The sequence below is a fragment of the Aspergillus vadensis genome, assembly GCF_003184925.1.
Source record: "Aspergillus vadensis CBS 113365 unplaced genomic scaffold BO88scaffold_24, whole genome shotgun sequence".
Classification (NCBI taxonomy): Eukaryota; Fungi; Ascomycota; class Eurotiomycetes; order Eurotiales; family Aspergillaceae; genus Aspergillus; species Aspergillus vadensis.
This window is the reverse complement of record NW_020292062.1, coordinates 398383-410946: the sequence shown is the minus strand read 5'-3', so window position 1 is coordinate 410946 and position 12564 is coordinate 398383. Positions and strand designations below refer to the sequence as shown.

The window sequence follows — 12564 nt, the reverse complement described above, 5'->3', positions numbered from 1 at the left end:
GCCATCCCGGACGCCTGGAACCAGCCATGATGGGCTTCGAGTCACCAAACAGACTTTTTCCCCTTTCTTTTTGGGCGGCGCGAGGGTACGTCAGTGCCTAGTGGGAAAGCCTGTCTTCTCACCGTCCCCTCGCTCGCCCCAGAAAGAACTCCAGCAGGGGAGTTTATCCCAACTTCATCCTCATCTTTATAGCCTCCAGGCGTCCTATCCACCCAGGAGAGCCATTTGAACAGCCCATCTCCAGAATTACCGTCTTTGGCAAGCTAGGGTGCCTCTTAGTGTCGGGCCAGGCCGATGACAAGCTTGCTGGTCGTTGGTTGATTGCAGCGGCGCACTCCACCGTCTTTGCGGCCGATGCTCTCCGGACCAGCCAGAGCCCCTATCTGCTAATTATCCCACGCATCATCCGAGCCGGTCTCGCCGGGGTGCTGTTCCATCCCAGCTTCTAGACGCTTAGCTTGTCTCTCCCACCAGCGCATCTTGATTAATCCGGGGATCCTTTAGAAGAGGAGAAGGAGGGGATGATGGGGCTGCAGGACACGATGACCGATGAGAAGAAGTCATCGACGATCCAGGTGGGCTAGACCCATATTTCCTTGTCATTCTACACACCATCCATGGCCTACTACTATCTACATCTTCACTATCTTGATCGTGACTGGTTTCATCTCAAATTGGCCCGACTGCTTGCCATCTTCCCCGGAATCCCCTCACGTGGTGTCCCCATCTATATCGTCCGAATTACCCCCACCTGCATCGTGCATTTACTTTTACGTGAGACATCATCACATCTGACACATCCACCATCTACCGTTATTGGCTCTCATCTCTTTCCCGGAATCTGCATTGCTGATGATCGTTCTTCGTGCTTTGTCTAGGAGCCGTCATTGAATGGGACTAGCGATGCCTCCAGCATCCTCAGCGACTCTCGCGCTCAGGACATCCTACCCTATGAAGCCGACGATTCCCCATTTCCCGAAGTGCGCGCGGTCGTCAAGCCGGTTGACGACCGCCTGCTCCCGGTTAATACTGTTCGCATGTGGGTGATTGGCATGGTCTTCACAATTGTATGTTTTCTCCCTCCGACCGTGATGCTGCTGCAAATTGGAGAAGTAAATCGCTCATCAGTTATAGGTCGGAAGTGGCTTGAACCAATTCTTTAGTCTGAGACAACCCAGTGTGACTATCAGTGCTCTCGTTGCCCAGCTCCTAGCATTTCCGGTCGGATGTGCGTGGGCGCAATGGGTGCCCCTGGGCTGGTTCAACCCGGACCGCCATTTCAACATCAAAGAACATGCCCTGATCACCATTATGTCCAACGTCTCTTTCGGGTCGGCAGCTGCCACTCAAGTGATCGAGGCCATGGTTAAGTTCTACGATATGCCTTCTCATGGAGGATTCGAGATCTTATTGATGATTACTACGCAACTGTTTGGATTTGGTCTGGCGGGGATGGCCGCACGCTGGCTCGTGGGTCCGGCCACTATGATCTGGCCGCAAGTCTTGTCGAACGCTGCTTTGCTTTCGACCCTGCATTCGCGCCAGAATCTGATGGCAGATGGCTGGATAATTAGCCGACTTCGGTTCTTCATGATTGTATTCGTGGCTGGGGCAATCTGGTACTTCGCTCCAGGCTACCTTTTCACCGCACTAAGTACATTCAGTTTCATCTGCTGGATCGTACCGGACAATGTGGTGGTCAACCAGCTCTTTGGCCAAAAGACAGGGTTGGGCATGTCCTTGTTGACCTTCGACTGGGCACAGGTTGTCTACGCCAACCAGAGTCCCCTGTTAGTCCCATTCTGGGCAGGCCTTAACGTTATCGGTTCGTTTGTGCTCTTCTACTGGATCATTTGTCCGATTATCTATTATACCAACACGTGGTATTCGGCCTACCTTCCTCTGCTGAACCCAGATACGTTCGACAATACGGGCAAGCCATATAATACAAGTCGCGTAATGAACACAGACGGAACATTCAATGTGGAGGCATACCGCAACTACTCGCCCATGTTTCTCCCGGCCGGGTATGCCATGACGTATAGTGTGGCTTTTGCGAATCTGACGGGCATCTTCGTCCACGTCGCACTGTATCACGGGAAAGATCTAGTTGAGCAATGGAAGGGCAGGAACGCGAAAGATGTTCATGCCCGGATCATGGACACCTATGAGAGTGTGCCGTGGTGGTGGTTTGGCGGCATCACAGTTGTAATGTTTGCGCTGAGCATTGTGGCCAACGAAGTCTGGCGTACGGACCTCCCGGCGTGGGCGGTTCTTCTGGCATATTTGCTACCCATTATATACATCATCCCCGTTGGTATCATCAAGGCGATCACCAATATATCCAGCAACCAACTAAATTTGATTACCGAATTCATCGGTGGCTATGCTTTTCTAGGACGACCAGTCGCAAACATGGCGTTCAAGTTTTACGGCTATGCGGGCGTGTCGCAGGGACTCGAGTAAGTGTTCGCATGGTCTGCAGGGAGATAAAGAGCTGACCGATGTCTAGATTTGTGGCCGACATGAAACTGGCGCACTATCTCCATATTGCGCCACGAACGCTGTTTGTCGCGCAGGGAATGGCCACATTGGTCGGTGCCGTTGTGCAGTGCGGTGTGACTGTATTCATGATCACTCGGATCCGCGGGGTCTGCACCCCTGAGGCTGAGGGGGGCTTTACCTGCCCTCATGGCCAGGTAACTTACTCGTCATCCTTGATCTGGGGTAAGTGTCGGCCCGACCACTAAACTTCGTGGCTTTTCCGGTTAAACTTTTGTCTAGGTGTTCTCGGTCCCGATCGAAACTTCAGTCCCGGCCAGATGTACGGGAATCTGCTTTGGTTCTTCCTTGTTGGACCCGCCGTCGTGGTGATCACATGGCTCCTGGGCCGCCGGTGGAAGAAGGTCAACTATCTTTCTTGGCCCGTTGCATTTGGTGCCATGAGCCTCGTCCCTCCTGCGACGGGAATCAACTTTTCGTCGTGGTGGTTGGTCAATGTGATCTTCAATGGGGTTATCAAACGGCGCAAGCCTGCCTGGTGGTCAAAGTATAGTAAGTGATTCTTGATCAGACTTGCTCGCGGCCAGTTGCTAATAGAGTTGCTGTAGACTATGTGCTCTCTGCCGCACTCGACTCCGGGGTTGCCGTGTCGACCGTCATTATATTCTTCTGCATTATTTTACCAGCTGGGTCGTTGAAGTGGTGGGGCAACACCGTGTATAAGAATACAGCCGATGCACACGGTGTGCCATATAACAGACTTCCAGATTCGGGATATTTTGGACCTGCAATGGGGACCTGGCAATAACCGATGAGGGCTTGAGGCGTTTTGGTTGATTCCAATTTAACGGTCTGATTTCGGTCGGCATATATTCTATCATATATAAATCTAGAAATAATGTATTAATTAATTTTAATCATATCTGTGGTACAACATAGTTGTATGAAGGTCTTAGCGTAGGAAATGTAGGGGGCGGCTGGGTAAACCAGTGTTAGCCCCGAGCCGTGGGTTGTCTCTGCGAGTCCTTCGTGTTGAAGCATCATAACCAGGGAACCTTGAGGGGAGGTGGGTTAAGGTTCAGGGATCGGGAGGTTCGGGCGGCGGTGTAGATATCCTCCTAAGTAAACTGTGACTGCAATTGCCCGCATTGCAGTTTAACAAATGTGGTGCACCCATCAAAATTTGGAGGGAGGGAGAGAGATAAAAGAGTCGTTAGCAGGATTGATCGACCATTTGGGGCTGAGGGGGATAAAGACTAATAAACCCTTTCCCTTCCCACCATTTATTTCTCTCTAACTAAAGACCTCCCTCGGGTGGATACGCCCCTCTTCCCCCCGGCAGCTCACTAAGACTAAAGACCGAGCTACGGCTGCACCTCCGTTCAAGTCGCCCAGTTCTTTTCCCATCAATCCAAATCCATCCATCTCATTCCCCCACACAATAATTCCTCCCCCCGGTATGGCCTGCGGTTCGAGCCGCCTTCCCTGGCCTCTTTCTCCGTCCCTTCCACCACCATGACCAACCGTGACCCCGAATTTCGGCATCAGCTGGGCAAATTCCGACTCGATCCCCTACCGATTCCTTCTCATCCTGCATCGCTTCCTCCTCCGCCGCGTCCTGCTCACCCCAGTTCCGTCCCTTCTCCGCAGTCGCTGCCGCCGCCTCCATCCGTGCCGCTTCAGCAGCAACAGCCACTCCCAACAGCACCACCGTCGCTCCCTCAGTCTCATCAGCAGCCGTCTCAACCAACCCCGGCCTCATCGCGATCCTCCCCATCACAGATTCCTCATCCTCGCAGTAAACGAGTATCCACGGCGTGCGACTTTTGTCGGAAACGGAAGAAGAAATGTGACTTTCGCTACCCCAACTGCTCCGCGTGTACTCGCGCTGGCGTCCGCTGTACCATCCCTCCGCCGGGTCCCCAGGTCGCTGCGGCGTCTGTTCCTCGAGATCAGTTGGAAAATCTACAAAACCGGGTACGATGGCTGGAGGAGCTCTTGCGCCGCAAAACAGGCATCTCGGTCGCCGATCGGCCTACGGGGACTGCGCTGGATGGCGAGGGCGACCCGGACTGGTGGTACCAGGTACCAGCCTTGATGATGACTCGCGGGAGTTCAACACATTCAACACCCACAACGACGGCAACCGCGCTGTCCAGCAGCCCTGCTCCTAGTTCCACTGCGGTAGGCACCGAGTTGCCTAACGTAGGTGAGTTGTTTCGCGACCAATTGGAGCATCGACGACCCTCCATCGCGCGTCCGGTAGCATCCGCTCCTCGCGTGATGCGGCTCGCCTCACTTCCAGAGGCGAAATCAGTGGCATTGCGATACTTTGATAGTCTAGGGTACCAATATCCTTTTCTCCATCGGGAGGAGTTTATGGCCCATCTTGATCGCATCTATGCGGGGGAGGTCCCCGCACCGGAGGTTCATCACTCGTATCACATCACCATCGCTACAGCCTTGTTGATCGGATCTGCCGACGAGACACAGGCTGCCGAGTTCTACCATGTTAGCAATGAGACCATGGCATTGGCGTTACAAAACGAAGATCTGGCAGCTGTTCGAGCCCTTTTAAGCGTCGCTGTGTATACAATGTTTGCGACCACGGGCCCTAGCGTGTGGCACATCCTCGGGACTACTTTGCGTCTCGCCACCAGTCTTGGGCTGCATAAAGCCCGTCCAACGGGGAATGTGATAGAAGAGGAGATGGCCAAGCGGGCGTTCTGGAGTCTTTACAACCTTGATCGACTAATCGCCAGCACCCTTGGAAGGCCACTTGGAATTGCAGACGAGGACATCTCCATCGGCTTGCCGCGGGAATTCAATGACAACTGGACAGAGACCCCGGGGGCTAGTGCCATGACTATTCCTTTGCAGGTGGTGCGCCTGCGGCGGATTTTCTCGCGCATCTACCGCTACTGTGAGTCTCTTCTAGTTTCAATGGTGCTTGCCGTGTTCACTTCCACTGACTGTGACAGTATTTAACAACCAACCGCCACCGCCTCCAACAGAGGTTGCCATCACGCTCAGTCACTTCCGCCAGGAGCTAGACGACTGGCGACAGGAAGCGCCGGTGTATGCGCCCGCGCTTTTATACTCGACTAGTTACTACGACTATTTGTATGCGACGACACTGCTCCTTATGTACCGACCTAGTCCGCGTAATCCGACACCCGATGCCACAAGCATTGTGAGCTGCGGAAACGCCAGCATCCAGGTCATTCGGTCCTACTGGGACAGCTATTCGCAGGGGAAGCTGAAGTGGATTTGGTTGACCCTCAGTCAGGTTTACTTCGCCGGAATCACAATCCTGTGGTGTCTAAACCACAATCTCCAGTCCGTCCGCGAAGGCCGTGGTGCTGCGTGGAAGCCCGAGGATCAGAGCATGCGGCGGGCCATCCAGGCAGTAGTTGTTCTGCTGGAGGAATTTGGCAAGCGACGTCCGGGGGTGGACCGACTGGCAGAGACGTTCCGCAACCAGAGCACGATGATCTTCAGCCATCTGGCGTATCAGCAGGACCAGCAGCAGGAGCAGCAGCAGCAGCTTCAACAACAACAGCAGCCACAACCACCGCCTCCACCGCAGCCACAGCCACCAATGCCACAACATCAAACATTCCTTGAACAGCAGCCGCAGCAACAGCCACAGCAGCAGCAGCCACAGCATATTTTGGTAGCACCACCGGTGCCCCTAGCGCCGGTGCTGGATGACGTTCTCCTGGTGAACGGATCGGGGAACATACCCATGATTGATCCGCAACTGGCTGAGCAATTATTCTATTCCTATGACTGGTTCCAGGAGGAGATGGCGACATATTATACCCTTTAGTTGGATTATTATGACAAGCCTGAAGGCAGTCTCTGTATTTGAGCTTACGGCTGTTGTTGTGTAGGAAATGTGGAGGCGCATTGCTACCCCGCTGTAGATAAAACCCCCAACAACGCTCATCTTCTGTCACTCCACCACAACATCTTCATTATCATCATTATCAACCCTTCCCCCCCCAACTATTACCGCAGCCACTCCCCTCATGGCTTATGAAACACCCAAAGCTCAAGCCTTCCATGGCACCTTCATTCACACACTCAGCTCCAAGCAACTTGAAATCCTTACTGAGACTTTCATCCTCCTCTCACCTACTGGCACCATCCAAGCCATCCACCAATCCACCCCCACAACTTCCATCCCAGATCTCCTTGCAGAATACCACTACTCTGCATCTACCTGCACGGTGACCATTCTAGAGCCTACCGAGTTTTTCATCCCCGGCTTCATCGACACGCACACTCATGCGCCCCAATGGGCCCAGCGCGGCACGGGGCGGGGCATCGACCTACTTACCTGGCTGGAGACCATCACCTTCCGCCATGAAGCCAAACTCGCCGATCTGGAGTATGCCAAGTCGCTTTATGCGTCCTGTGTCCGCGGCGGACTCAAACAAGGAATGACGACCGCCTGCTACTATGGTTCCCGTCATGCACCGGCATCGGTCATCCTCGCCGAAACCTGCCTCAGCCTAGGTCAGCGCGCGCTGATCGGAAAGTGCAATATGACTCGTCATGCCCCGGACTGGTACCGGGACGCGTCGGTGGAAGAGTCCCTCCGCGAAACGGAAGACTTTATTGCTCAAGTTCGGAAACTTGATCCCACGCATGGACTAGTGACGCCGGTGATTACACCGCGGTTCGCGATATGCTGCGAGGAAGAACTCTTGGCTGGGCTTGGGGCTGTCGCAGATCGAAATCGTGACTTGCCTATCCAGACACATTTCAACGAGTCGCGGGGTGAGGTCGACTTTACCAGGTCCCTGTTCCCCAATGATAAGAGTGAAACGGAGCTCTATGAGCGGCTTGGGCTCCTGAATGACCGGAGCATCCTTGCTCACTCGATCTATCTCTCCGATGCAGAGATCGAACGTATGGCGGAGCTGCAGTGTGGGATCGCTCACTGCCCTATTCCCAATGTTACGATGGATGAGTTCATGGTTGCCCCCGTGCGAGAGTATCTCCGTCGGGATATTAAAGTTGGCTTAGGTACTGACTGCGGAGGAGGCTATTCAAGCTCCATGCTCGATGTGATGAAGGCTGCCTTTGTGGTGTCGACGGCGCGGTGCACCATGACGCAAGGACAGGATCAGCCTTTAAGTCTTACGGAGGGGTTTTATATGGCTACTCTGGGCGGAGCGCGGGTATGCGGACTGCAGGAGAAGGTGGGAAACTTCCTGGTGGGCAAGGAGTTTGATGCGCTGCTTGTTCGGACGCAGGAGGAGGGCGTAATGGCGCCAGTGCAGGAGGAAGACGGAGTGCCGACGGTGTTTGAGAAGTTCTTGATGACTGGAGACGACCGCAATATTAGACGTGTGTTTGTCAAGGGACGGGAGGTGCATACTGCGCGTTGAAAATGATTGTCATGTATTGACTGCTATATTTATCGATATCTGGAAAGCATTGCGTGTACAATCTCATTGTCAATGGTTAAGTCCTCATAATAGTAGAGAATCGGGTGGAGACGGGGGTTTGATCCACACCTCAGGCACTGGTAAGGCTGAGCCCGTTTCCGGTTTTGTTTCACAGCCTCGTCCATTGCTTTGCCCTCTCCACTTCTGTCTCTCGCTCCCTCCTCTGCTTTTCCCCCTCCGTGGCAGGGGGTTTTAAGTCTAAGCCTCCAACCCTCCTCCCTCAGGATTCTGCCTTCTTTCATTCACCCACCTCTATCCTTGAGGGAGTCTTCTTATCTTTATATCCTTTCTTTATGGCCTCCTAATTATCCCTAATCCTAGTCACTCGCGATCGCCGTTTCTTGAAACCCACTCCTCGATAACGGTTCCCTAATAACGGCCATTCATTCGCTTACCCTTTATTTCCTCACCCACGAACTTCTTAAAGTAATAACACAATGGCGGAAGAACCTCAGGTCATGTCGATCCAGCAACGGATTGCGGCACTTAAACAAGCGCAAGTTGGTCAAAGCTCAGGAATCGACACCAGTGAGCCTGTGCTTGTCCAGCCCACTCCAATGCCCACCCGTCCAGCTGCTCCTCCGCGACCCAAGACCTTCACCACCAACAACACCAACGACAGTTATAATAACCATGCTGCTGGCAGCAATGGCTCCGTCTACAATCGTTCATCCGTCTCAAATGATGCGGTCCCTCCTAGGCCTGTCCCACGTCCCGCAACTGCACCAGCACCGCCCCCAGTGAAACACAAGACGCCCCCTCCTTTGCCTGCTCGCAAGCCCTCCGACCAGCAACGCCCAGCCCTACCACCGCGCAGACCGACGCAACCCTCTCATAAAGGCTCATTGGAGTCTATGGCCTCAGATATATCTAGATCAACAACTACAAGTACCGGGAGGACATCGGCTAGCTCAATCAACGCAGGCCCTGGCCGCTCCCTGCCCCCCGCGTGGGGCGAGGCTGAGTTGCCTCCATTGCCCCCTAAACGCCAGCCACAACCACCACCGCGACCGACGCCCACTACGAGAAGTAGTAGCAGTAGCAGCAGGCTATCTCCACCTCGTCCGTCTTTGCCCTTGCGGCGGAAATCCAGCCAGAGCAACTACTCCGTGGAAAGCAATGATTCGCAGGCATCGCGGCCGCCTCCCCCACTGCCGTCTAGGACAACCAGCGGCAGGTCGTCGACTATCAACGAAGAGGAAGAGAAGAACCCGCCACTACCAGTTCGAAGGCTGCCCCCGCCCCCGCCGTCTAACGATACGCTGGGTAAGCTCAAACAATCCGGTTTCGCGGCGATCAATAAATCGTTTGGCAGTACCAATGGAGCTGTCCATGAACCCAGCTCCAATGGCGTGCCCCCGCCTATCCCCCTGGCATCGCGTCCGGATCTCTCCAAAATCCAAGCTACGAAGCCTCGTTTGTATGCTTCCAATGCGCCCACAGTGCCAACACCGGTTGTGTGCCTGAAATGCCGCGACTTTTCAGCTGCCGATGCCCATGCAGCCCGATATCCGCGCACGTCTCTCCCAACACACGATCTGTCCTGGCTGGCGAATGAACTCACGGCACCGTTTCCGTCCCACACGGACAAAGCTCGTGTCATCTTTACATGGCTCCACCACAATATTGCGTATGACGTAGAGGCCTTCTACAATGATCGGGTGCAGAATCAAGCCCCAGCCAATACACTCGCGACGGGAATGGGTGTGTGTGAAGGGTATGCTGGATTGTTCACTGCGCTTGCTACCCGTGCAGGTATGGAGGCGAAGACCGTCCACGGCCACGGTAAGGGCTATGGATATGTGGCCCCTACTCCCGGCTCTCCACTACCCCCCGTTCAAGGTGGTCATGCTTGGAACGTCGTCAGGATCGATAATGGGCAGTGGAAGCTGATTGACCCCTGCTGGGGTGCTGGGTGCGTCTTTGGCAAGGGGCAGCCTTACCAGCAAAAATTCGACCCGACCATGTTCACGGACACTAATGATGAGCTGGGGCTGAAGCACTTCCCCGAAGACCGAACACAGTTCTACCGTGACGATGGACGTCCGGAGATCAGCTGGCAGGAGTACCTTCTGGGTAACCCCAGTTCACCGCTGTGCGTTGAGCAGCCGGTGATCTTTGGGGAGGCAGAGAAGCACAGCATTGGAGTGCGGTCCTACCGCCCGGCTGCCAAGCAGATATCAGTGCACCAGGGAGGACCGGTGCGCTTCCAGTTCAGTCTGATCTGCGAGCACTGGACGCTGGAGTATCACACGCGGGCCAAGCCGGGGTTGTTCCTACTGATGGTGAAAGGAGTGGACGGGCAGAAGGAGGAGAGTCTCGTATTTACACAGGTGCGAGGATCGAACCCTAACGGCGGGGGAGATATGTGGTACGTGGACGTGCCGGACTCCAGAATGCTGGGGGCGCCGGGCCAACAGGTGCCGATAGTGGTGCTGACCCGGTTCGGGGATCGAGCGGACTGCCGGGGGCTGACAGCGGAGGAATACCGGGCGCGGGTTGGTCGGGTGCAGATGGAATTTGTCTACATTGCACAGTGGGATCTGGTGTAAGATGCGGCAAAGGGGGTCGGCATGGGCAGCCGGGTAATTAGGGTTGGCTGCCCTGCATGGGCTGAGTGTCTAGTAGACTAGTGTTTCTTCTTTTGTCTCTGCGTGGCTTTTTTGGCTTTTCCTTCCCCTCTTCTCCCGGCTTGGGGAGGCTTGTGTCTGACTCCCGACAGTGGATATGGCTTGTCCCGACATTTTCCGTAATGCCAATGACCCTGGTCGTATATATATACACATATACCGCACATGAAGATGCGATTTTGGATTTGCACCCAACCAGCCTTTGATTGCATTACTCACATCACTTGGTACGGCGGGGACAACCTGGCTCTACTAGTACTAGTAGTAGTAGAACATGGGAGGGAGGCCATTGACGGGCGGAGAAAATCCACGAATCAGCCAAGAGAGCTTGAGTGGATGAGAAAAAAATTCGAACGTTAGTAACCAACGGTGCTGGAATCCAGCACGTTAGAGGGTCCTTGGCGAAGGCTGAAAGGGTACAATGTCGGCTAAATTCCAGTCCCATATCGTGGTTTAGTTGACCAGGAGTACTACTAATAGGTAGCTACATACTAGTATCATGTTGGGGTGACTGGGGTCCCCCGCGATTATTGCATGAGGGATTTATCTACTTGGTCATTCGGGAAGCAGATGGAAGAGAATATCATAGAATGTCTCAATCACATCATAGCCGACAGGGGATGAGAATCTGGCAATATGACTGGGGGTAATAATCAAACCCTTGTGAAAATATTATACGGGGGGGCCCGGGGTGTTTCCATTATCCAAAGTAAATCAATGTTTTCCTGTTCCTGTCTTATTGTGAATGGTTGTGATAGGATACCTTCCGTAAGATACCCACCCATACTAGCCGGTCTAGGGAAGGTGTATCATGGCCAAGACCCTGAAAGTCGAGATTTAAGCCTAATTAGGCTCTGGGCCGGGCGAGAGCCTGATTGCCTGAGGGTCGAGTCATGTGCTCTGGGGAAGCCGGTCGGTGTCTCTCCGCAATCTCAAGTCCCCCATCCTCTTCTCCATTCCCCCCCGAACTGGATGTTGTTTGCTCGCCTTCACCGAATTTTAGCTATAATCGGTTCATATTAGATAACACCTCTGCATCGAGTCAGTTATAGTTACACTGTCGCTGCACCGTCCCCGCTGGCATTGCGTTGCTGGCCTGCAGGAATTTCCCAATTGACTCCGGACTGTATCCCGCCTTGGCCGGGAAAGGGAACGACAATGCCGATCCACCCAATCCCCGGAATCCTCCACCTCCACCTTCTCTGCCTCCACGCTTACGCTGGATCGCGGCCTCCGACTCTCGGCTGACCCGTCTTCGGTCTTCAGCCTTCAGGGTTGCCTGCCTTGCGTGTCCGATGGCTTTTCTGAACGTGCTGGCCGGCTTGGACCGCCGCCCACGCTTTCAGCCACCTACCCGACTACGGTCACATTCGGCCATCCCGATGTAGACATACCGCTGAAGTCGAGATAGAATTCGCCGTGCATCGTTCAGGTCGAGTGGATTCTGGATCATTCTCTCGACCCCTCCCCATCTGCCTCCTGATGGCTCGTTTCATGCCCACTCGACCCTCCAGACCATGTGCTTGCCCCGGTTTTTTCCCATGCGACGGATGGGCTCACGGCCAGCCGACTGACCCATGGGCAATGCCCCCCATGTCAGCTCCTGGTGGACCGCCTTTTGCTGCATGCATCCAATCGCTAGTCCAGCTGAACCTTGACCTAACCGGATATGCCTGTCTCTCCGCTAGTCAGAGGTCGGTCTAATCTCGCCTGGCATGGGTCTGCTTTGCCGTGCTAATCGGCTCGGAACAGTCCCTCTACCACCCTTTAGGTTTGACAATTCAACCGGCCATCATGGCGGTTTTCTGCGTCGACCCCGCGGCATTTGCTCCTGTCTCACTGTGGTTCATTTCATCTGGTGCCATCCGTTCCCGGGGTTCGCTTTCCTTAAATCCCCCGTCTTTTCCCCGGCTTCTCCTGCGTTCTTCTTTTGCTTTCTTCGGTGGTTCCCCGAGATTTCTTTCTTCTTT

General features: G+C 54.3%; 4 protein-coding genes across 4 annotated transcripts; all 4 read left to right on the top strand.

Annotated features, from left to right (window-relative positions):
- Nucleotides 1-29: 29 nt before the first annotated feature.
- optF (small oligopeptide transporter, OPT family) lies at nucleotides 30-3310 on the top strand (the record flags this gene model as incomplete). The annotated part of the gene is made up of 8 exons (XM_025709086.1): nucleotides 30-85; nucleotides 158-425; nucleotides 510-575; nucleotides 879-1067; nucleotides 1135-2462; nucleotides 2513-2727; nucleotides 2785-3054; nucleotides 3111-3310. 8 exons carry the CDS (start codon nucleotides 30-32, stop codon nucleotides 3308-3310), a joined length of 2592 nt encoding a protein of 863 aa, XP_025559483.1.
- Nucleotides 3311-3774: 464 nt separating this feature from the next.
- Nucleotides 3775-6475, top strand: BO88DRAFT_407442 (putative C6 transcription factor). Its single transcript, XM_025707430.1, has 2 exons — nucleotides 3775-5425; nucleotides 5484-6475. The coding sequence occupies exons 1-2, from the start codon at nucleotides 4018-4020 to the stop codon at nucleotides 6332-6334; spliced, it is 2259 nt and encodes a 752-aa protein (XP_025559482.1). The 5' UTR covers nucleotides 3775-4017; the 3' UTR covers nucleotides 6335-6475.
- A 35-nt stretch (nucleotides 6476-6510) lies between these two features.
- BO88DRAFT_407441 (putative guanine deaminase) lies at nucleotides 6511-7938 on the top strand. The gene has a single exon (XM_025707429.1). It carries the CDS (start codon nucleotides 6537-6539, stop codon nucleotides 7902-7904), a length of 1368 nt encoding a protein of 455 aa, XP_025559481.1. The 5' UTR covers nucleotides 6511-6536; the 3' UTR covers nucleotides 7905-7938.
- Nucleotides 7939-8131: 193 nt separating this feature from the next.
- On the top strand, nucleotides 8132-10770 carry BO88DRAFT_407440 (uncharacterized protein). The gene has a single exon (XM_025707428.1). The coding sequence runs from the start codon at nucleotides 8402-8404 to the stop codon at nucleotides 10514-10516; it is 2115 nt and encodes a 704-aa protein (XP_025559480.1). The 5' UTR covers nucleotides 8132-8401; the 3' UTR covers nucleotides 10517-10770.
- Nucleotides 10771-12564: the final 1794 nt, after the last annotated feature.

What these genes read in the sequence shown, in the direction of transcription:
- BO88DRAFT_407442 (XM_025707430.1), top strand. Translation starts at nt 4,018, where the DNA reads ATGACCAACCGTGACCCCGAATTTCGGCATCAGCTGGGCAAATTCCGA. An exon ending in CTCGCGCATCTACCGCTACT is followed by an intron (nt 5,426 to 5,483) that starts GTGAGTCTCTTC and finishes TGACTGTGACAG; the next exon opens with TATTTAACAACCAACCGCCA.
- BO88DRAFT_407441 (XM_025707429.1), top strand. Translation starts at nt 6,537, where the DNA reads ATGGCTTATGAAACACCCAAAGCTCAAGCCTTCCATGGCACCTTCATT.
- BO88DRAFT_407440 (XM_025707428.1), top strand. Translation starts at nt 8,402, where the DNA reads ATGGCGGAAGAACCTCAGGTCATGTCGATCCAGCAACGGATTGCGGCA.